The sequence below is a fragment of the Rhinolophus sinicus genome, linkage group LG09 (genome assembly GCF_036562045.2).
Source record: "Rhinolophus sinicus isolate RSC01 linkage group LG09, ASM3656204v1, whole genome shotgun sequence".
NCBI classification, from domain to species: Eukaryota; Metazoa; Chordata; class Mammalia; order Chiroptera; family Rhinolophidae; genus Rhinolophus; species Rhinolophus sinicus.
Window position 1 is genome coordinate 45,180,075 of NC_133758.1, and position 22,124 is coordinate 45,202,198.

The 22,124-nt window shown below is 40.0% G+C and overlaps 1 protein-coding gene across 4 annotated transcripts in view; it reads right to left on the reverse strand.

The window, feature by feature from the left end:
- Positions 1–1,019: 1,019 nt before the first annotated feature.
- LPIN2 (lipin 2) overlaps positions 1,020–22,124 on the reverse strand; it is a 73,453-nt gene continuing 52,348 nt past the window's right edge. For all 4 annotated transcript variants that reach the window (XM_019755762.2, XM_019755763.2, XM_074340263.1 and 1 more), the window contains 16 exons: positions 21,809–21,916; positions 21,021–21,144; positions 16,507–16,846; positions 14,975–15,074; positions 11,950–12,137; positions 9,300–9,393; positions 8,784–8,853; positions 7,935–8,024; positions 7,106–7,188; positions 6,455–6,599; positions 5,404–5,552; positions 4,764–4,850; positions 3,646–3,798; positions 3,121–3,235; positions 2,332–2,435; positions 1,020–2,005 (listed from right to left, as the gene is read on the reverse strand). In XM_019755762.2, the coding sequence (XP_019611321.2) occupies positions 1,861–2,005; positions 2,332–2,435; positions 3,121–3,235; positions 3,646–3,798; positions 4,764–4,850; positions 5,404–5,552; positions 6,455–6,599; positions 7,106–7,188; positions 7,935–8,024; positions 8,784–8,853; positions 9,300–9,393; positions 11,950–12,137; positions 14,975–15,074; positions 16,507–16,846; positions 21,021–21,144; positions 21,809–21,916 (2,095 nt within the window). In that variant the 3' untranslated portion in view covers positions 1,020–1,860. The remainder of the gene's footprint in view (positions 2,006–2,331; positions 2,436–3,120; positions 3,236–3,645; positions 3,799–4,763; positions 4,851–5,403; positions 5,553–6,454; positions 6,600–7,105; positions 7,189–7,934; positions 8,025–8,783; positions 8,854–9,299; positions 9,394–11,949; positions 12,138–14,974; positions 15,075–16,506; positions 16,847–21,020; positions 21,145–21,808; positions 21,917–22,124) is intronic.

Genomic DNA, 22,124 nt, shown 5'->3' on the forward strand with positions numbered 1-22,124 from the left:
GAAATGGAAAGTATTTTGAGGACATTGCAATTTTAAATCAATGACTGTCTTCCAAAGACAATAAAACTGAATGAGGAAACAAAAACAGTATTTCAATATAATGGACAGCTGAATGTTCTGACAGCTGAGAATAAAATACTAAAATCTGAAGTGGAGAATGAAAAACAAAAGAAAGATTGGAAACAGAAGTTGAATCCTACAGTTCCGGGCTACTTACTGCTATCCATAAATCTTGAGCAAAGTCAGAAATCCAACAGAGACCTACAGCTTGCTTGCCAGGGAGCAAGAGACAAATGGTCTGGCTTATGGGACAAAATGAATTTTGATATGTCTAACTTAAAGGATAACAATGAGATTCTTTCTCAACAACTTTCTAAAGCTGAAAGTAAATTCAATAGCCTAAAAACTGAGTTCCATTACACAAGAGATGCTGTCAAAGGACTTTGGTTTTAGAACGTGTTCACAGAGACCTAAGCCAAACCTAGCATCAAAAGGAGGAAACGGAACAAGTGTATCAAATCCTCTAAGAAAAAGTGAATACATATATTGGAAAGCTGGAATCCCTAGAGAAGAGGTGTCCTCACCTAGAAAGTGAAAATACCTTGCTTCAACAGCAACTGGAAGATGCTCGCAACAATAGTCTCAATAATGAAAAGACAGTAATTAAAAGTAAAAGGCCAGCTTCATGACATCATAAAAATACTTCAAGTTCAAACTGAGAAAGAAGGTCGTATACTGGAGGAGAGAAATAAAGAATTAATCAACGAATTGAATCATTTCAAAAAATACTGTATCCGTAGGAAACTTTAAAGAAAAAAGTATCCAGAAAGATAAATAGTTTTCACATTTCCTGAAAGAAAATTCAATGTTTAGATATTTGATGATGGGGAAATGTTGAATGTTGTTGCATATTAAAAATATATGGACTGCAGATGTATTTGCTGTAACAGCTTAAAAGCATACATTGTATCCAGCAAATAAAAATTAGACAAGTTAAATAAAAAAAGAAAGAAAAAGACCCTTCCCAGGGGCCATTGCAAGTGCATATCTGCATTTCTAAGGCCTCCCTGAAAACAGAGCTGTTCTTTGCTGTTTAACCAACTCCCACTGTTAATTCTGTTCTTAGAGACATCAAATAGATCCTGCGAAACTGTTTCTTCTGGCTAGGTCCAAGACATAACTTAAGGGTCTCCATCACGGAGCCATCACAGAGGAGATGGCGATAACCTAAGGGGAGTTCTTCCCCACGAGCCCATATCTGTGGGGCTGGGATGAGTGGCCTGGGCCCCGCCCAGCAGCCGTGCCGCTTCAGTGCACAGGGTCGGAGCCCACCAAAGAAACGTGTGCAGGTGGCTGGAGCCAACATCACTGACTGGGCCTGGAGCGGTTCGGTGGACCCTGGTCCCCTGAAGAAAGCCCTGGTTTTAGAGGGAAACACTTTCAACTGCCCAGTGGAAATTATAACACTTTACTTTGTGCAACATTTTGGTCCACTCTTACTTAGCTTTTCTTCCTTTTAAATTATGCAATTAAAGGAGCACCCAGCACACAACTCTACACAGAGTGTGTGTGAGGAACGACCTATGACAAGAGCCCAGGCCGCCAATCTCAGGTCCAAGCTCCCCTCACTTCTCCGCTAGGGCACGGAGTTGCAACCTCATGGAGCAGGAGGGTGAAGGAGATGGCAGTTCCAGCTCCAGGAGCTCTCCCAGTCCCTGCGGGTGCCTGGCTGTCAACATGGGTCTTGTCCCGCACCTGTGGCTGGGAGGGAAGCCCAGTGTCCTCTGTCCAGCAGAAGTGCCGGTCACCTTCCTTTGCTGCAAGGCGAGTGACTGAGGACCTCCCCCAGGAGGGGCCGCCTCAGGCCAGGTCATCCAGGTCCACTTTGGGGATTGGTTCTCGCCAGTAGCAGAAGGAACTGAACTCCGGGCATGGAAAGGCAGAATTCTGTTCCTTATTCAGAAGTGGGAACACGTGCTCCACGAGCTCGCTCAGTCTGTGATACCTGGGAGAAGGAGTTGGCGAAGAAACACAAACTGTTACTGTCAAGTTGACCTAAGAGCATAAGATTGCTGGTTGTAAAGCTAGTAATTCAGATTCCTCAGATGGGAAGGATCTGAAACAGGTCTCCATCCCTTCCCAGGCACAGACTTCCTCTTCAAAGTCTAGGAGAATCAGTATTCCCATAAATAGAGGAGAAAACACCCAAATAGGAAAGCCTCCAAAGGCTTTCTGTTCTGATACTGAGAGAGGCCTGATTCTTAATATCTGTCTGTCCCCAATGTCACACCAGCTGCAGGGGGCTAGGCTGGGAAATGGGAACACACTTACGATGACTTGTTTCCTTTGGTCCTTTCTTGTATTAATTCACCCTTGGGGTTCACGGTGAATATTCTGCAGTCTGGAACTCCAACCTGTGTGTAAGCATATACATCCTGGGGAAGGAAACATCAAGCAGGGTGATTACAGGGAGAAGAAATTAGGAGCTGCTTCTCCAGTTCCTTGTGAGCCAGTATTGCACAAACAGAAGATTGTCTACAGAAAACATGCAGAACTCGGCACTATGTAGCTTTCCACTGAAGGTGAGCTTTAGACAAACCCAAAGTGAGAGCGGAGCCAAACCCAGAGGTGCTCGGGGAATCAGGAAACGTGGGTGCCAAGGAGACACCAGGAACAATGGAGCAGAAGGGATCCCACTGCCTGCCAGGGGCCAGGAAGCAGCCCTTTCTGCATGTCTGGAATCTGAGGGACCTTCTGAGGGGAGGCAGGTTGGGGAAGCATTAATGAAGGATGAGCACTCACCCCGCGGTTCTGGGGTGGATCCAAGGACAGGCCTTAAAAACACGTACGTGAGTTGGAACCCTCTGAGATAACGGAATTGAAACCACAGAAACAGAGCAAGTGCCCTTTGCTATACACCAAAATTCTGAGGCAGATCTCCACTTGCAGGACCTCCCAAATTACTGTGTTAATTTGGAATAAAGTGAAAACCTATTCAGCAGAACAGACATTCATTTTGCCTATAAAATTCATTTGAGAATTATGACATGGCTATACTCTAAAGTACATTCCTCTGAATTTTACCCACATCAGAATGTGTAGTCCACAGCAGACACTTACATTCGGACGGTTTCCAAAGGCAGCATAGAAGGGCTGCTTAGATGGGGCAAACAGATTCTTGATGTCGTTTAGACACTCAATTTTGAATTTCTCTGGTTTCTTTTCTATCACTTCCCTAGGGAAAAAAAAGAGTTGAATACAGTCACCCAATTGAAAGTGGTAGTTTTCCCTGCTGTTTGGTCCTGGAAAGATTTTAGTGCTCATAACCACCCCAAATTTTTAATCCTTGTAACTGGTATCTTTCTCTCTCCATCTCTGTCAGTCAATGTGATGACTAAGAAAATGTGATGGGGTTTGGGGAAAAACAACCACTCCTAGAACTTGACTTTCTTTGACCGTGCTTGAGACAGACCAGGTGAGCCGTGATTTAGAATGCTATGGGGGAGCCAAAGAACTAAGACAGACACAGAAGCTCTGAAACAGATACCAACAAACCCTTCCAATGAGCCTGACACCCATCCTTGCACACAGTTCATTCAGCCCCACGCCCCATGCACTCAGAGGGGCTGCCCACTGGGGAGGTACCTGTGGAAGGCAGAGAACAAGCTGCTGGGGGACAACATCAGAGGGCCTCGAGGCAAGATAGTGCCCTTGTCATTGACCCAGTGCAGGTAGCCACGGGTCATGTCGGCCATGCCGATGGCACGCGCGGAGCAGTACAGAAACTTGTAGCCGTTCCTAAAAGAGAACGTTTCCTGTTTTAGCCCATAGTGCTTTGGCTAAAGGTGAAAAAAAGCACTTTTCTTTTAGAAAATCCAAATAAAGATCCTCTCACTTACTGTGAAAATCAAATTCTTGCATTTAACAGGAAAATATAATTATAAAGATTTCACCTTTCCGTGGAAAACACCATGGGAGAAAATGGAGGTATAAGCAGCTAGGGATTATGCTAAATTTGCAAGTATTGATGTATCTTCAGCATCTAGTCTATGAAAGCCAGATTACACAACAGACAAAAATCTTGAACTATCTTTAAATTATCTGCTATAAAGGAAAGATACCTAAGGATCTTATTTATAAAGACAATTTACAGAGTGCAAACCATTCTGTAAGCCAAGAAGCAAAATTATACCTGGTTAACTGATATAATTTTCATATTAGGGTATTTCAACTAAAGCTTAAGACATTGTAATTTTTCAAATCAATTTAACTCATACATATTAGGGTCCCACAAATGCCATGGCACTGTTTTCTCTGTTGCACTGGCATAGAAGACCCCATGGATGAAATGTTTCCCCCATGCATGCAAGCATTACCTCCTCAAAGAAATACCCAATTTAAAAATACCCAATTAATAAACCAAAAATGAAAACCAGCTCTTGTTAAATTACAGCTAAAAACTCAATTATAGCTATAACTATAAATATAGGTAGTGCCTAAAATTCATAGCGTTGTGAGAATGAGATGACATAGGTTAAACGTAACGTGTGCCAGGCACACAGCTCACATTCCATAAATAGTGGCTGCTACTTTTCTTTGTGTGAGGCTATAGGAAAGGAGTGGGCAAGAAGAGCAAGAATAGCTGGATCATGAACACACTATTTCCACAGACTGATGGATGCATGCTGTTTTTTCTGTAGTTCTTAATCAAAGCAAAATTCTAGTCCACTACAGCGCATTAGCAGGTGGGATGGGAGACCTACTCATTGATAGAATGGTAGAGCTTTGCGATACCCTGATGAGTCCAGTCTTTACCCAGCTGTGGAAGAATCTGTCCCAAAGCATCAGACCTAAGAGGGTAGAAATAGGAAAAGGTATTAGGAATCAAGCATATAAAGCCAAGTATTTTCCTTTTTCTGCCGAAAAACACTGAGTGCAGGAGGGGTAGGTCGGTGAGTGGAGACAATCTATAAAGGTGATTTCATCATGGCCTGTGCAACAGTGAGACAGTCTCTTACAAATACACCCACCGAGGAGCTTCGGAGAGTAGAATCAGAAATGAGAGCCAGCAGTTCATTTTCAGAAATAATTTGCTACGCATCCTTTTTTTCTTCCTCTTAGTGTCACCTGCTTTTTAGTTTTTTTTAAAGCCAAAATTTGGAGACCAAATACCTAAATCTTCCCATAAGTTATTTTTGACGTTACATTAGTATGGCTCCACCAATTTCCTCTATCCATAACATGACCCCATGTGGGCTGCACTCACGACACTGAGTATCTGTAGTTAAAAAGCACTCCTGACACTGGCCGAGCGCTGGGTGCCTGCTGAGGGGATCCCACTGGCCCCAGTGCACACTGACCTGCTCCTCCTCTCCCTGCCTCTCACCACGGACTCCTGCTTACTTGGTTATTGTGCCGTCAATATCAGAAATGATGATCTTGTCATTCCAGTTCCACAGGTAAATGGTCCCTGCACAGCGGCAAGTACCTTGATACTGGGTTGTAATACTAAACACGACATCATTTGGGCCATCTTGAAGCTTTAGTTTTGCCTTTTATAAAAAGTAGAAGAATAAAGAAAATCACAGAGGCAGAATTTTTATAAAAACTAGTGGTACATACATTACTTTGACGGAATCACACGCAACTATTAAAAGTCACATTTTCCAATAATATGTAGTCAACTGAGATTGCTTAAGATATAATGTGAAAAAGGATCCTAATTTCCAAAAAATATGTGTATGAATAAAGAATGAGAAGAAATACATTAACATAACTGAAAAAAAAAAAGAAAATTAGCTGAAAATTTTGGAACAGTCTCAATGTTTACAAACCAGGTAGGTGTCTGTCGCATTACCACACACCTGGCCCAGGGCTGCACAAATGGCTCACTCTCAGTGAGCTGGGCTGGAGCCATCGCTGGAACAGTGTTTGGGATTCCATGAGACTTTTCTGATCTCTCCCAAACACAAAACCTCTCTGTTCCTCCTCCATACCTGAGACTACCCTGGGACACAGCAAGTCCATTTCACACTAAAAATAGGTGAAAAGTCAGGGAATGAAAAAAAAAACAGAAAAGGGGAAATTGTGTCTAAATAAGAAAACATTATTTCTCTATTATTACGGTTCTCAATAGACAGTAGGTGGCCCAGTGATGGGCTAGCTGTGTAAGATTCATGGGAGAAACAGGTTAAAAATACATATTCCTCAGCTCACTCCCAGAGACTGAGGTGGGAGGTCTGGGGTGGTGGAGAAAGCTGGCCCCAGATCCCCAGGTGATCCTGGCGGTCTCTGGGGTGGGGGCACTGTTCTACTCTATAGGAACATTGACATAACCACACATTGTGTTGTGTGTGTGAGGCTTGGGATTCAGGTGGGCAGAAGAGGAAGCAGGTCAACTTAAACAGTTAGTAAGATAATCCGACTAGATCCACACAGATAACACACTACTCACGATCTGGTCCGAGGAGAGGCGAAGAGACTTCTTATACGAGGTTGTGCTGCTGTGGCTCGGGGGCTCCATGGGGACGGGGTCTGCTTTGATTGATTCTTCAAGCTCCTGTGACCCCTCATCACTGGATGAATCATCCTCGGCCGTCCTATTCAACATCAATCAACCCAGTTACTGAAGTAGGCTGTTTAGTTGATGAGAACTTTTGATTTAGGATTGAGAAGGAAGAGATCCTAAATCCATTCTAGGGATGGGTAGGGTTCCCTCTGCTGCTCTCCCACATGCAGCTTCCATGCCTGGATATTCATTTCATGAAGTGCTAAGGCCACCCTTCTCCTCCCTCTCATGACTGGCTAGCGATAACTTTCTGGCTATGACTGGGCATTTTCTGCTGTGATCAGTGAATACTACTAGGTCTACTTACATGTTGAAGAGGATATGTATGTTTCAAAAGGTACAAATTAAAGAAAATAATTGCTTATATTGATTTAAAAAACTATCAAGAAAGATTTTCTACACCCCTTTTAAAAGAAGGGGGTAAAGAGTTAGGGAATAGAAGGAGAAAGAATTTGGGGAAAGTACACACAGATGGCAGAAACAAGAACGGGGTAGCCCAAGTGCTGTGAGCCTGGAGGAAGGACAGGGCGCCCCTACCTGCCACTGGCTGGCTCTTTTGCACTGGATAGCAGGTCACTAGTTGATGGCACCTCAGATTTCCCTTCCTTGGCCTCTGGCAGCTAAAAAAAAAAAAAAAAAGCAGGACAGTAATGGCAGAATGCAATATTTGCCCCTAGTGACAAGCAGAAATTCACCAGCAGCCCTCTCTAAGAATGAGTAAAACCGCCTTCTGAAGCTACAACTTAAAAATGCTCAAGAAAACAGACTTTGTCTAGTTTAAGCCAAAGGACCGAAACCTGAAATAGAAGTCATATGCTGCTACACCAAATCTGTCACTATAAAGCCAGAGGTAAAAATTTTAAAAGAGCACTATTTCAAGTCACCTAATATAATACAACTGGTCCACACTCATTTGGTTCACAGCAGGGACACCAGGACTACAGAACAGAAGTGACTGATGCTACCTCCTCCTGTGTAGGAGGGTAACGAGCGCTGGTTATATCTGGAAGGTAATGCAGCAAAACGGAAAGTGTTGGAGGTGAACTCAAAGTCAAACCGCATCACCATCCCTCACCAGTTATGTGCCTCCGGTCAAGGCACTTCCCCTCTTTGGGTTCCAGTTTCCTCACAAAGGGAACTCAAACATTTATACTGCTGGGCTATAGTAAAGGTGAGAGGTAATGTACGTAAAGCACCTAACATAGCATCTTGACATAGCAACTATTCAAAAATGGTGACTGTTATTATAAAAGAGCAATATATAGCTCAAGTGGACTTTTTTGTGCTTGGAAAGAGTCCTATTTTTTAAATAAATGGAAGATTCACTTGTTTTCAGCTCATGGAAGGATACCTCTAGGTTGGTTACCTGTTTGATCATGCTTTCTCTCTTACGCCAAAACCACCAGCGACCAGATTTCTTTGGCATCTTATCTTTGATCCAGGACTCCACCGTAGCCTGGAAACAATGAACGTGAGTGAATCTAACAATCTATCAGTCACAAAGCACCCGATTACTTCCCACTACTAGCCTGAAGGATGGTGCCTTATCATGGAGTATGAGCCACGATCTCCATATCTCCCAAACTCCTCTAGTTTTTAACACTTATAGAAGATAGACAGTGTCCTCTTCCGTGGCAGTATGGCTTCATGGCAGATCGGTGCTATGAGACCAAATGGTCTGGCTACATAGGAGCAGCACCCTGGGGGGATGGCAGGGGAACTGCTCTCATTTCTCTACCCTTGGAAAATGTGGCTCCCTGAGTTACGAGGCCCAACTAGGTTGAGGCCCAACTAGGCTTCTTGTAGGTCAGAGTCAAAGCAAACCTTCAGGTTACACGTACAGCTTTATTAGCCACAATGACAGAATCAGTGATGTCATGATCCTGGTGGCCACATCACCCTCTTCTTGCAGCTTCTTTCCATATTAATGAGATAATTTTTTTCATTCTTTCTATCTGTAACAATCACTAAAATGTCTCAACTTTTGTACACAATCAGAAACTGATAAAAATGACAAAGATGTGGCAGCTGAGCTAATTTCCTAGATTTGGGGCATGAGATCATTTGAGTGGGTACATAGAACTCTTTGGATCTTTTATAATATTAAATAAAAATTTAAAGAGTAGCCAGTTTAGAAATATGCACATATGGATTTTTCTATGTACTCTATGGTGTAGATACTTTTGAAAAGGCAAGAAATGGTGGATCATCTCACCTTAGGCAAACTCTTCTGGAATACTTGCAAGCTAAGTATCATGGGAGCGGCCAAAGCCCAGTTATAGTAACTGTAAGAAATAAAAATTGTGCAAAACCATTACACAGAGAGAGAAGAGGGTGAGAGAAAAGGGTAAGAAGGGAGGGAGGGAGGGAGGGAGGGAGGGAGGGAGGGAGGGAGGGAGGAGGAAGAAAAGAGGAGAGGTAGAAATAACATAAAATTTCTTATTCTTTTCAGTAAAAAGATTAGCTAAATTTTTTGTCACATGAATAATCTTTGTTTCAAGCCAAATTTCTACGAACAGAGAAGCAGTAAAATCTACACAAAACAGAGTAGCATTTTAATGCTTCATTTAAAAATGAAGTTGAGGCTTCGCGTTCACTTCAAAGATTTGCCCATTAGGTCCTTTACGTGAAATTACATATTTTATTGCAAGAAAAACTGTAATAGCTAAAAAGAGCACTTGGAAAAAGCCCTGTACGAGTATTTAAGAATTACAAAAGCAAGACTATTTACCGATTGTATATCCGTATTACAAGGTTAGGATTGTCTATAAGTCCAGGGTTCTCTGCAAATTCATGATAAGTAATGATATGCTCCATGAATTTTTCTGCAATGTAAAGTAATAACAATCAATTTGGTTAGAGATTACATAAATTCCCAATATCACAATACTCTCTGCATTAAAGGGACTATAGCATAAAATAAAATGTCCTTTTAAAAAAATCTGACTTTAATATCCATCAAAAACAAAATGTTAAGACACTTCCCCCAACCCCCAGGACAAGAAAGAACACTTCTTTTCTATCCTTCCCCTTTTCCACCACTCCTTTCCCAGTTAAAACAAACAAACAAAAAACAGGAGAAAGGGATACGCCAGTGACTTTTAGGAAAATAAGATTACAGGTAACCCCCATATAGCACAGTTGTTAGGTTCCTAAAAAATGACATGTTATGCGAATCTGTGTTATACGAAACGACGAACTAATACAAAAAAGGGGGTTAGGTTCCAAAAATTTAAAAAACATACTATTATATTTTTATAATTAAGAGAAATACCTTTATTCAAGCAATTTTCACCAAAAGTATAACATATTAATATGTATTAAATAATGTTTTCTTCGTCATCACTACTAAGCACCATTAACCGAGGGCGTTTTCTTTTTGACAAGATATCTTCATCCTCTGAACTTAATCCTCCACAAACAAAATGGATTTAAAATTCTAATAAATTTTAAAATTCTGCAGTCAAATCTGATACGACATCCACGCTCAAATGAAAAATTTCAAATGAGATATCTTTTGCTCTTAAAAGCTCTTATTATGCTTCATGCTCCATGTTGTATGGGGATTTTTCTAATTCTCAAACCATGTTAGCGTGAAACTCTGCTCTAAGATGCTGTGTTGTATGAGGGTTTTCCCCAATTCTCGAACTGTGTTAGAGCGAAACTGTGTTAAAGAAGTGCCGTGTTATATGGGGGTTATCTTGTATAGATGTGGCCAGAGAGAAAGGATCTCTCTCTCTCTCTCTCTCAATAAATAATGAAAACTAAGTTTCATTCTTATCAAAGGGAGAAACTCTTTACTGGCAGGCAACTGCATAACAGGAATGGTCATGAGGGTCTTATAGCTTTAAGTGCATGCTACAGTAGGAAAAAACAAAACATTTTATAACTGATTGGAGAAAAAAACAAATATGTACCAAAATTTGGCTTTGGGTTTATCAAGAAATAAATTCCAGGGGCGGCCGGTTAGCTCAGTTGGTTAGAGCGCAGTGCTCATAACACCAAGGTTGCCGGTTCGATCCCCACGTGGGCCAGTGAGCTGCGCCCTCCACAACTAGATTGAAACAACTACTTGACTTGGAGTTGATGGGTCCTGGAAAAACACACTTAAAATAAATAAAAGTTAAAAAAAAAAATTTGAAGTTCTAGCAGAATGAATGAGAATGCATGTATTTTTATACCCTGTTCGTAAACCTATATTCTAGAAGAGCCAAGCTAACAAGAGAAATTTTTCACTGGGATTGTTCCTCCTGGTAATTTGTATATTATTTATTTTTACTTGCCATTTCTGCCTCCTCCAATAACAAACTCTACCTTAGTTACCCGTATTTTTTTAAAGCGTAAATTTTATAGTTTATTTAAATTACAAACTTTCCATTCCCCACCCCCTATATTTTTTTAAATGAAGGCTTATGGGGGTTAGATAATAATTAGAATGTGACCTTTTTAATTTTGTCCCTGGAAGGAACCACTGGCCATAATACACTCTTAATTTCTTGCAAAAAATGAAACAAATAGAATTAAGACATGGAGAAGAAAGAGGAATAATGAGCACCCTGTGACCCTAAAAAAGAAAAATATTCAGGAAAACACTGAAGTGCACCCAGCCTGCCACGTGCAAGCCTTCAGTTGCTCTGAGGGTGAGAGAAGACAAAAGATGATGCTGGTGATGGAAAAAAACCTTTCCTTAAAGGAAAATCAATCAAAAATGATCAGCCAAACTGGGAAAATATTAAGAGGAGTTTAGTTTACTAAGAAAGGCAAAACCAAAAAGGCCAAAGAACTTGGGACAGATACACACACGGGTGGCTCAATCCATGCCAAAGATGTCTGAACTATGTCTGCTAAGCTCCTTCCTTTCTCTTGAGCAACTTTACTCTCCTGGGCCAACCCACAAGACTGAGGCAGAAAGTAATCCCTTCTACTTTTTGCCAAAAAGACCATTTACTCAGTGAACAATCAGTTTTCAATAACTTCAAGCCCTACTCTTGTATCTAAGGCCCACTGCTTTCCAAGAGGGCAGCTGGGCCCCAGTCCCACAGACATTTCAACAACTTGACAGATGAGAAACTGATGCAGCTTGAGCTGACCCTGGTTGCTCAGCAAACAGGGCAGCTTGACACCTCTCAGCCTCTTAATGTGAAGTGAGAGCCTTCAAGGCACACTCCCTTACCCAGGCCATTTATATACAATGTCACTCCATATGAGGTACCTTAAACAAGGGGCTAAGAATCTTACATTCAAGGGAGACAACTGTTACCTGCACGAGATCACTAAAGGACTTACTTAATACCCTGAAATGGCTAAACAAGCAGATTTTCAATCAAGTGATGACCAGGCTGCTTTCTCAAATGAAGACAGAACATGACTGCCCAGCATACCTTTAGAAATTTCTCCATTCTCACTGAGGCCCCCACAAAGGGAGAGAGTGACGTCGGGCAAGTCCATGGCAGAATCCGAGAGGCACTCGGTGCCACTATCAGCAGCTGCACTTCCCACTGACTGTGGGGACTGGGAGCCAGAGAGTGTGTCAGACTCAGGCCACTGTCTGGAGCTGGGGTCCGATTCACTGTGGGCAGGGAACAGGGAAAAAAGGACTTGCTTTATTATAACTTTCTGTTTTCCCCGTTTACTACATTGTTCTCTGATGGCTCAAATCAAGTAACATATCCCCTTTAAAAAGCAACAGATTGATCTACAATCAGACATAGCTTTTCTTTGGTAGTGTTAGAATCATATCATAAGTGACATTAAAAATAACCTATTAGCACTACTGAGGAATCAACTGTAAGTACAATAAGTATGTCACACAAAAAAATTACTCTAAGTTATTCACAACAACACAAACATTTCAACTACAGCTTTTCTGATTTTAATTAAAGGAGCAAAGAATTTTAAGCATTTATTTACATTTCCATGATGAAAATGACAGGGTAATTAGGAAAAATCTGATGTTTGGAAACCTTTTGATCCTAACTTCCTAGAAAAAGCTGTGTACTATATACATCCTGTAGAAAATTACTGTAGTTCAAGGTTATATTATTTTTAAAAACAAAGCTTTTCTAAATTCATCTGTTACACCACAAAATAGAACAAAGAAATGAAGAGAAAATTCTCAGGGGGCTAACCCACCATGAAAAGCAATGTACTGTGAAATACACTGTTCTTACATTAGCGTGAAGGCCAAAAATAAATATGAGGCTATTCAATACTTTCATTTTTCTAGATGATAAGACACAGAAGCCAGGTTTTAGAAGGTGATCCTAAGAGAAACTCTTTGTAACGGAGCATAAATCTGAGAGAAAAAGAACAAAGAAATGGCAGCTCAAGTTTCTTAGCCATGAATGTTTACTGCTCTACACTCTTTGATTGGATAATGTCACATTGAGGTACTGTTTTAGAATTTTCAAATTCTTTTATTTATTCAGAAAGCCAATATTTTAAATGTATACGATCAATGTATGCAATCCAGTGTAGTTATTTGATCTTTAGAAATAAAATCTCAAATTTGAACAACAGGTGGCAGCAGAATACAGCTATGTCATAACTAGCACAGTTTCAAAAGTGATTGTTTTGCATTTAAACCAACAAAAAGATTTAGGTTTTTGGATATGTTCTCTTAATAGCAATGCACAGTCATATTACAGTATCGAGATTAACTCAGAATGGTCTCCACTGGAAATGGTAAAAAAGTCAAAGCCAGTGTAAAGCAGCAAAGCCTGTCATTGTGCTAGGGTGAGGGGCAAGGCCCACCCCCTGGGTAAAACACAAACCAAAGGCCATTATGTATTCACAAACACCAGCTCCTCTTTATCCTGGGCAAGTTACAGTTACAGTTAGGTGTGGACACATGACCAGATGATTGAGTTGTTGATGCGGACACAGAGGGTGTGCTGTGCACCTCCCAAGACTGGCCCCTGAAAACTCCCGTGTGACTCTCTCTCCTTTTCCTATTGAGGCCCTGAGGGGATGATGGAACATGGTGGAAGGAGCTGGTGCTCCTGAATCCCTGTGTGCAAGGCCTCCTACCAAACACTGGCACTGGAATATTGCTGACCCTTGAATACGGATTTGAACTGTGCAAATCCATTTATACGTGGATTCTTTCCAATAAACATATAATCAGCCCTCTCTATTCCTGGGTTTTGTGGATTCAATCAACTGCAGATTGAAAACAGTATTTTCTGGAGATGCAGAAGGCTGACTATATGCATATTCTGTGCCATTTTATATAAGGAACTTGAGCATCTGTGACTTTTGGTATCCGCAGAGAGAGGGGGCATCTGGAACCAATCCCCTGTGGAAGGATGACTGTAGTTAAGTTTTTGGGGAGTCAAACATTATATGTGTATTTTCAACTGCACAGGGTGCTGGCACACCCAACCCCAGCACTGTTCAAGGGTCACCTGTATCATCACACCAGCAAGAAAGAAAGTGATAATTCTGAGACAGCTTATATTTTAGCTTTCTTATTGAAAGACAAAACGGAGCAGTTTCAGTTTTCACACTTTAAAAACCCAACTATTACTTCAAATAAAGTAAACATTCGAGACAAACTTAGAGCGCTATTAGGAAGGAGTTTTAAGGACCTTTCAAGAATATCTGTAAAAATATTAAATATCTTCATATCAATCCCATCTTTCTGTTTTAAATAAAAACTTAATGACATATTTTCCAATAATTTATTTAAAAGTGTTTAATTATATGTGCTTGTGGTTCAGTACATTCAAGCCATACTTTCCATGGGGAAAAGTAAATTGCTTTTTGTAATCATAGAGTATATTATAATGGAATTTCCCTAAAAAAAAGAAATGAACTTGGGAAAATAATATCATTCTTGAGGTTTTAGAGTTATGCAGGAGGAAAACTTGGAGAGAGAAGTAGGGAGAAATACAAGAGATGAGAGCCCAGGGAATGCGGGGTGCACAGGCCAGCTGGAATGGTGCCTCACCAGACCCAGGTTTGAGTTCATAAAAAACCTGGGAGCTCAGACTCACCAAGGAAGTGAAGGCACTATTTGTAAAATATTTTTGAATAAAGATAAAATTATCTTTAAAATACAAATGCTAATAAATTTTCCTAAGTGTGCTAAGCTTGCATTAATGACTACAGTAAGTGCTAATCTGAAGTCATGTCCACTGGTTTACCCTTCTGTACGTTTAACTGGTGTATCTCTTCTCATCGCGTTAAAACTTTCTTCATAAATAAGAAAATCATTAGTTTCATATCACTACAGTCAAAACAACACATGTACAATTTCTGAATTTTCCAAATCTGAAGCCATCATCTAACTTAGCTAAAGGACATCATCACCTTGCTCCTTTTACTCAGACAAAATATTTTGCTCTAGAAATAGCTAGAATATTTCAGAGCTGTTCAGCCGTCAATATACAAGGAATACACTACCTTTTAGGGAAATAGAGAGCTGCAACTTCAGGTTCTAGAGCATTTAAGTCATCAAGGTAAATGTCATCAGGTCCCAGGTGCTGGCTTCTCTTATGCACACCTATTTTTATAAGAAAAACACATCAGAGATAAGAGCTTAGTTATTCTTCATTTACAACTGCAAGAAAACAGAGGTTTACAAACAACAAAAGCAACCATAATTTGAACTGGTCTTTATTTTTTAAAATGTCAAAAAACCTTTTTACTTGTGAGGGTTCTCAATCATTCATGCCAATGGAAGTGAAATTGAGTGTTACACACTTAACAGTTGCTCAATAAACATATGCTAATTTACTCAGTCTTTCATTTGCTGTTACATGAACAGCCGCTAAATCATTTATATTTGATAAAGTTTTTTATGTTTATAGTACAAACAAGCATGACCAAACTTGATGAAATCACCAACAGCGAGAAAGGAGCCATTATTCTAAAAGCATGAGGGAAAGGCTCTTGAGAATAGGATATTCACATGGTGCCAAAGTATTACCTTATAATTGCAAAAGGACAAATATCCTATACAATGGATAGATCTGGCAGACAATACTTAAACAAGTTGATCACATTTAGCATCACTAATAGTGAGGCATTGTGAGATGCAATACTGAAGTACCAAATATATCCCATAAAGTAGTCTTTAACTCAAAAATTAAAAAAACATGTAACGCAAATCTAATTAAGCCTCCAGGTCTGCACTGCCCACTATAATAATCACCAACCACACGTGGCTATTGAGAAATTGAACTGTGTTAGTCTGATGCGAGGCATGTAAAATGTGTTAAAAAAAGTGTAAAACACACTAGATTTCCAAAACTTAATATAAAAATATAGAATCTCAATAGTTTTTATATTGATTACATGTTAAAATTACAATAGTTTAGATTTACTGGCTTAGATAGAATATATTATTAAACTTAATTTCACTTGTTTATTTTTACTTTTTTAATGTGAAAAGACAAAATTATATATGTGGCTCACATTGTATTACTATTGGACAGAGCTAACTTTTAGTTGAAGGAGACATGAGGATGATATCTTGAGAAAAATAATCAGATACATCCAGAATGTAAGAAAGTATACCAGACAATTGGAGGGCCTCTTCAAAAGGTCAATATCATGGTCATACAGGTGGAAACAGGTGTAGCAGTATGTTTATGAATGGGGCTGTTCTAAATAAAAAGACTAAACATAAAAACCAAATGCAACATGTAAACTTTGATGAGTTTTTTTTTGGGAAAAAAAAAACCCAAAACAAAACAAAACAAAACAAAAAAACAGCTAAAAAGCTATCCTTGGTACATTTACGAAAATATGAATATGGATGCCTCCACATGACACTGATATTATGGTTATGCAGAGCATGCTCTTACTTTTGGAATATTTCAAGTTGAAATGTCATAAATAAACATAAAAGTAGCCATCACATATTATCTGAAATACTGAAATATTTACTATCTAGTTTAGAGTACCTGATGTCAAATTAAACAAATGATTACCTTTTTTCTTTGATGGTGAGTCAACTTTAGCTGCTGGTTTTGATTCAGAGGGAACCTCCACTAATGGCGGGTTAGGAAGGTGGTCTGCATCTAACATAGATGAAACCTGAGGCTCAAGGGGAGGCTCCAGAAGTTCTGCAGTGGAAGTTGCATCGCTCATCTGCTTACACAGGGCTCTGGGTTTGGGTTTCACTATGGTACAGACCATTTCTCCCATGGAAGCATCCTTCTCAGCTTCACCTATGAGGTTGTCCTCATTGGGAATTACCCGAAAATGGGTATTTTCTGATGGTGTAATTGTTGCTATCCTAGGATGTTCAGATCTCTCTCTTTTGCTGACCTAAAAAAGTTGAATTGTTTAAAAATTAAAACTTTCAAAGGTGTTTATATAATTTATTTCTTAAGCTGGATGCAGGTAAATGTGTTCATTTTATTTAAAGCAATACATTCAGTAAACACAATGTTTTATATGTACAAAATATTTCATAATTAAAAAGTGGGAAAAATAATTGCATTTTATTTAGATCATGATAGAATATTCATTTTGAGGGAGAAAACTGGAGTGCTACATGAAATTGTAGCCCTGCTTGGACTACCTGCAGGCTCTATTAAAACAATGTAAAATGCTGAATTACACTGTTGTACACCTGAAATTTATGTTATAAACCAATGTTACCTCAATTAAAAAAGAAATAAATTAAAAGTGGGTAGTCACGTCTCAATGCAATTAAACGTATAAGCAAAATGTGTATTTTATTTTTTATTATTTTTATTAGTTTCAGGTGTACAAAGCAATGTAATATACATTTAAACCCCTCATAAAGTGATAACCCATGCCCCACGCAACTATCCCTCTGACATCTTATACATCTGTTACAACCACTGACTAGCTTCCCTATGTTGTACTCCACATCCCGTGACGCTGTACCTATATATTTATAGTTGACATTCAGTACTATTCTATTTCCGCTTCAGGTGTATAGCACATTGGTGAGGCATCTACAGTTTATGAAGTGATCCCCCTGATAAATCCCATGCCCATCTGGTACCTTACATGATCTTTACAACTTTGTTGATTATATTCCCCATACTGTATTAACTATCAATTTGTATTTCTTAATGCCTTCACCTTTTTCACTCTGCCCCCAACCCCATTCCCATCTATCACCTTGACAGAACTAGTACCTATCTGGCACCATACCTAGTTATTACAATATTATGCTATATATACCCTACATCCCCATGACTACTGTGTCAACAACAATTTGTACTTCTTAATCTCTTCCCCTTTCACCCATCCTTATACCCCCTCCCATCTTAAAGAAGTCCTTCTAAGATTCCTCGTAATACTGGTTTGGTGGTGATGAACTCCTTTAGTTTTTTCTTATCAGGGAAGCTCCTAATCTGTCCTTTAATTCTAAACGACAGCCTTGCTGGGTAGAGTGATCTTGGTTGTATGTCATTGCTTTTCATCACTTGGAATACTTCCTGCCACTCCATTCTTGGCAAATTTCTGTTGTGAAATCAGCTACCAGTCTTATGGAGTCTTCCTTGTAGGTAACAAACTGCTTTTAAGATTCTTTCTTTGCCTTTAACCTTTGGCATTTTAATTATGATGTGTCTTGGTGTGGGCCTCTTTGGGTTTGTTTTTGGGACTCTCTGTGCTTCCTGGGCTTGTATGTCTATTTCCTTTACCAGGTTAGGGAAGTTTTCTGTCATTATTTCTTCAAACAGGTCTTCAATTCCTTGCTGTCTCTCTTCTCCTTCTGGTACCTCTATAATGCAAATGTTGGTATGCTTGATGTGCCAGAGGCCCCCTAACCTCTCCTTAATTTTTTGGATTCTTTTTTCTTTTTGCTATTCTGGTTGGGTGTTTTCTGCTATTTCATCTTCTAAATTGCTGGTTGGGTCCTCTGCCTTATCTAATTTACTGTTGATTTGATTCCCTGTAATATGTTCTTCATTTCCGTTATTGTATCCTTATTTTTGACTGGTTCTTTTTCATGGTTTCCATCTCCATTTTTATGCTTCCTATCTCTCTGTTGAAGTGCCCCCTGAGATCATTGAGCATTCTTATAACCAGTGTTTAGAACTCTGTCTTGATAGATTGTTTATCTCCATTTCGCTTGATTCTTTTTCTGGAGCTTTGTTCTGTTCTTTTATTTGGGACACGTTTCTTTGTCTCCCCATTTTGCCTGCCTCCGTGTGTTTGTTTCTATGTATTAAGTAAGTCTGCTGTTGTCTTCCGATCTTAGTAGAGTGGCCTTATGTAATAGGTGTGTTGTGGGTTCAGTGGCGCTGTCTTTCTGGTCACCTGAGCTACACACTCCAGGTGCGTCCCTTGTGTGGGTGGTGTGTACCCTCCTCTTGTAGTTGAGCTTTGGTTGATAATTGCACATCGATAGGAGGGACTGATCCCTGCGCTTACTGGCTGTGAGAACTGGCCTTGACTACAGTGGAAGAGTTGTGCAGGGGCTGATCCTACAGAGCAAGATGTGCCTCGGGAGGACTCTGGTGCCTGTCCAATCTGTCCCTTGAGTGTGTCGTGCCTGGAAGCAACTGGGTAATGCTCCAGCTCACTTTGAAGCTGGCCAGTGGGGGCACCAGCAACAAGACCACGTTGGAGGGGATCCATTGTAGGTCAAGTTCAGCCACAGCCCATGCCCCACCCGGAAGGAGCCACAAAGGAATCCACAGATGGCTGCCACCAGTGTTGTGCTTGGAAGAGCCTTGAGAGGCCAAGCTGCGAACCAAGACTGGTTGCTGCTAGTGCTGGCTTAGGGCTGCTCAGCCAAAGGTACAGGACACACTTAGGTCAGATGCTGCTTGCCTGGGTTCCGTGAACCTTTTGAGAGACCCTAGGCAAGTCTGTAGCTTGAGCCAAGACAGGCAGCCTGCACGAAAAAGCCACTGAAAACGGCCTGGGTATGCTTGAAAGTTGGACGGGGCCGGGTCTCAAATCACTAGGGTGTGGCAAAATGAATGGTGGAGACTCAGAAATGGTGGCTGCCTGTGTTCGCATGTGGGGAAGGGGGAGGGCTCAGCAAAGAAACAATGGCCTCCACCAGCTCCCCCATCCAGGATAAAGCCGCCTCTCCTGCCCCTGTCCCAAGCCAAACAATTAAATTCCCCACCATAGTCCCTGCCACCTTTCCAGCTGTTGTCCCAGCGCTGGAGCTCAGAGCAAGTGATTCTGTTGGTGGGTAAGTCCGTGCTCAGTCCCTTTAAGAGGAGCGCCTGGGAATGCAGCCTCCCTCTGTCTCACTCAGTCACAATCTTCACTGGTTTTCACAATCAGGAATTATGGGGACCTCTCTCCCTGGCACTGGAACCCTGGGCTGGGATCTCTCGCTCCTCTGGGGGCGGAGGGGGACCCCCACAGCCGAAATATCCCTCCTGATATTTAATGGTCACACGCAGGTGTGGGACCAGCCCATTCCACGTCTCTGTCCTTCCTATCAGTCTGGAGCTTCTTCTGCACGTCCTTAGTTGAAAGGCTTCAGTTCAGCTTGATTTTTGATGATTCTCAATAATGGTGTTTTGCAGATTACTTGTAATTTTGATGTGGTTGTGAGAGAAGGTAAGTACAGTGTTTACCTACTGTGCCATCCTGGTTGTACCACAAAATGTGTATTTTTTTTAAAAAACTATAGTGTCTAAACATTTTCTCTTCTAAGAGACACAGAAAAAAACAAATACCGTATGATTTCACTTATATGTGAAATTGAAAAAGCCAAACAAATGAGCAAACAAAATTAAATAGTAACAAACTCATAGATACAGAGAACAAACTGAGGGTTGCCAGAGGGACGCAGTTGGGAGATTAGGTGGAAAAGGGGAAGGGAATTAAAAAGTACAAACTGCCAGTTACAAAAAAAAAAAAAAAAAGTCACAGGGATGTACTGTATAGCATAGGGTATAGTGTCATAAATATTGTAATAACTAGGTATAGTGACAGATGGTTAATAGATTTCATTGTGGTGGTCACTTTGTAAGGAATATAAATATTTAATCACTATGTTGTATACCTGAAACTAATATAATACTGTATGTCAACTATAATTTAAAGTAAATTAAAAAAATAGAAAAAGCATAAAACAAAGATTAATTCGTACACAGAATAAAAGCAGTCTCTCTCAATAAACAAACAAATAAATAAGAAATGTAACTTTCCAATTCTTTCTTCTTTCATTATGAGTTGGCAAAAATGCTTCCACAATCAATTTCCTGTTTAAATTTCAGTGTGGAAATTTTAGTTTCCTTTAGGTACCTTTTAAATTTTCCTTACTAAAATGTTAATTAACAATCAACATTATTACTAAATCGAAACAAAAAAAATGCTGGATTCCTTCTGTTGTAAACACAGTGCAAACACTATGAAAAATGCTAACTGAATTTACTTATGTGACCACATGAGAGAACTCTCATCATTTATGTTCATACAAGCTCACTCAGAAATCACCCCTTTACTCATGGATGAAGGACACACTCTGGAGGCGAGTAAATGCTAGTACCTTGGTGGACTCTGGGAATCCACCCCACGTCCACTCCATGTGGGACTCGGATCTGAGCAGGCTGTCAGTGGGTTTTACCTCCAGCTCTGAATCGCTCTTAGGACACGCTGCTGAGGAATAGGGGCTGCAAACACAGTACAAAGAAACATGATGACTTTAAAGTCAGGAACTTCGGTCTTGCTGAGCTTGACGGATGAAAAGAAATAGAAGTTTGAATATATCAACTTTACCCTGAAGATATAAAGAGTCTATTAAAGGCAATGTCAATTATTTCTTCTGTTGAGTTTAATAATAATAAAAATAACACCAACTAGTACCTACTGTGGACTTGCTGGCTCCTCCATAAATACTTTATATGCATTATCCCACTTGATTTTCACAAGAAATCATTTAGAAAGGTAATTTTATAGTAGAGAAAAATGCACGGAAAGATGAATTAACATAACTAATACATAAGAAAAACATAGAACAAAGTTGGCACATTTCTTCACAGTACTATCCAGTTACATTTAATAGTTGACACTAAAAGATTAGAACTTAAGAATGGTAAAGGAGTCAAATGCTATGCTGATTATATAGATGTACAGTCAGTGACCAACCAACACAGTGAGAGTAAGATCAAGTTTAGGGACAAAATAATTGAGAGAAAAGGTCCATATTCATGTTAAAAATACACATTCAGTGCCTCTACTGTATGAGAAATCGGAAGTATCATTATTGCCCAATAATCAAAAAGCTATTTAATATATTTTTCCTTTAAGAAACTGAGAAATTTCAAAAACACTTACTTGTCCAAAGGGGACCAATCGCCATCAGATAAGGGGTAATGATCTCCAGGACGGTAGAACAGAGGCTCCTTATATTCTTCTTCCTTTAAGGAAGCATTTGAAGATCCTCTGTGAAGGGGAAAATAAAACACAGGAAGGCAGGAACAATGACACTTATGTCAGCTTAAAAATATCCCCCAAATCTACTGACACATCGTCTAAATGATATAAATAAAGGCCAAATGATTAATAACTAACCCTCTTAAAAGGAAAATATGAAGAAGAGGAGATTCACTGATGTCACCCCCAACCATACCTTACTACAATCACTAATTAA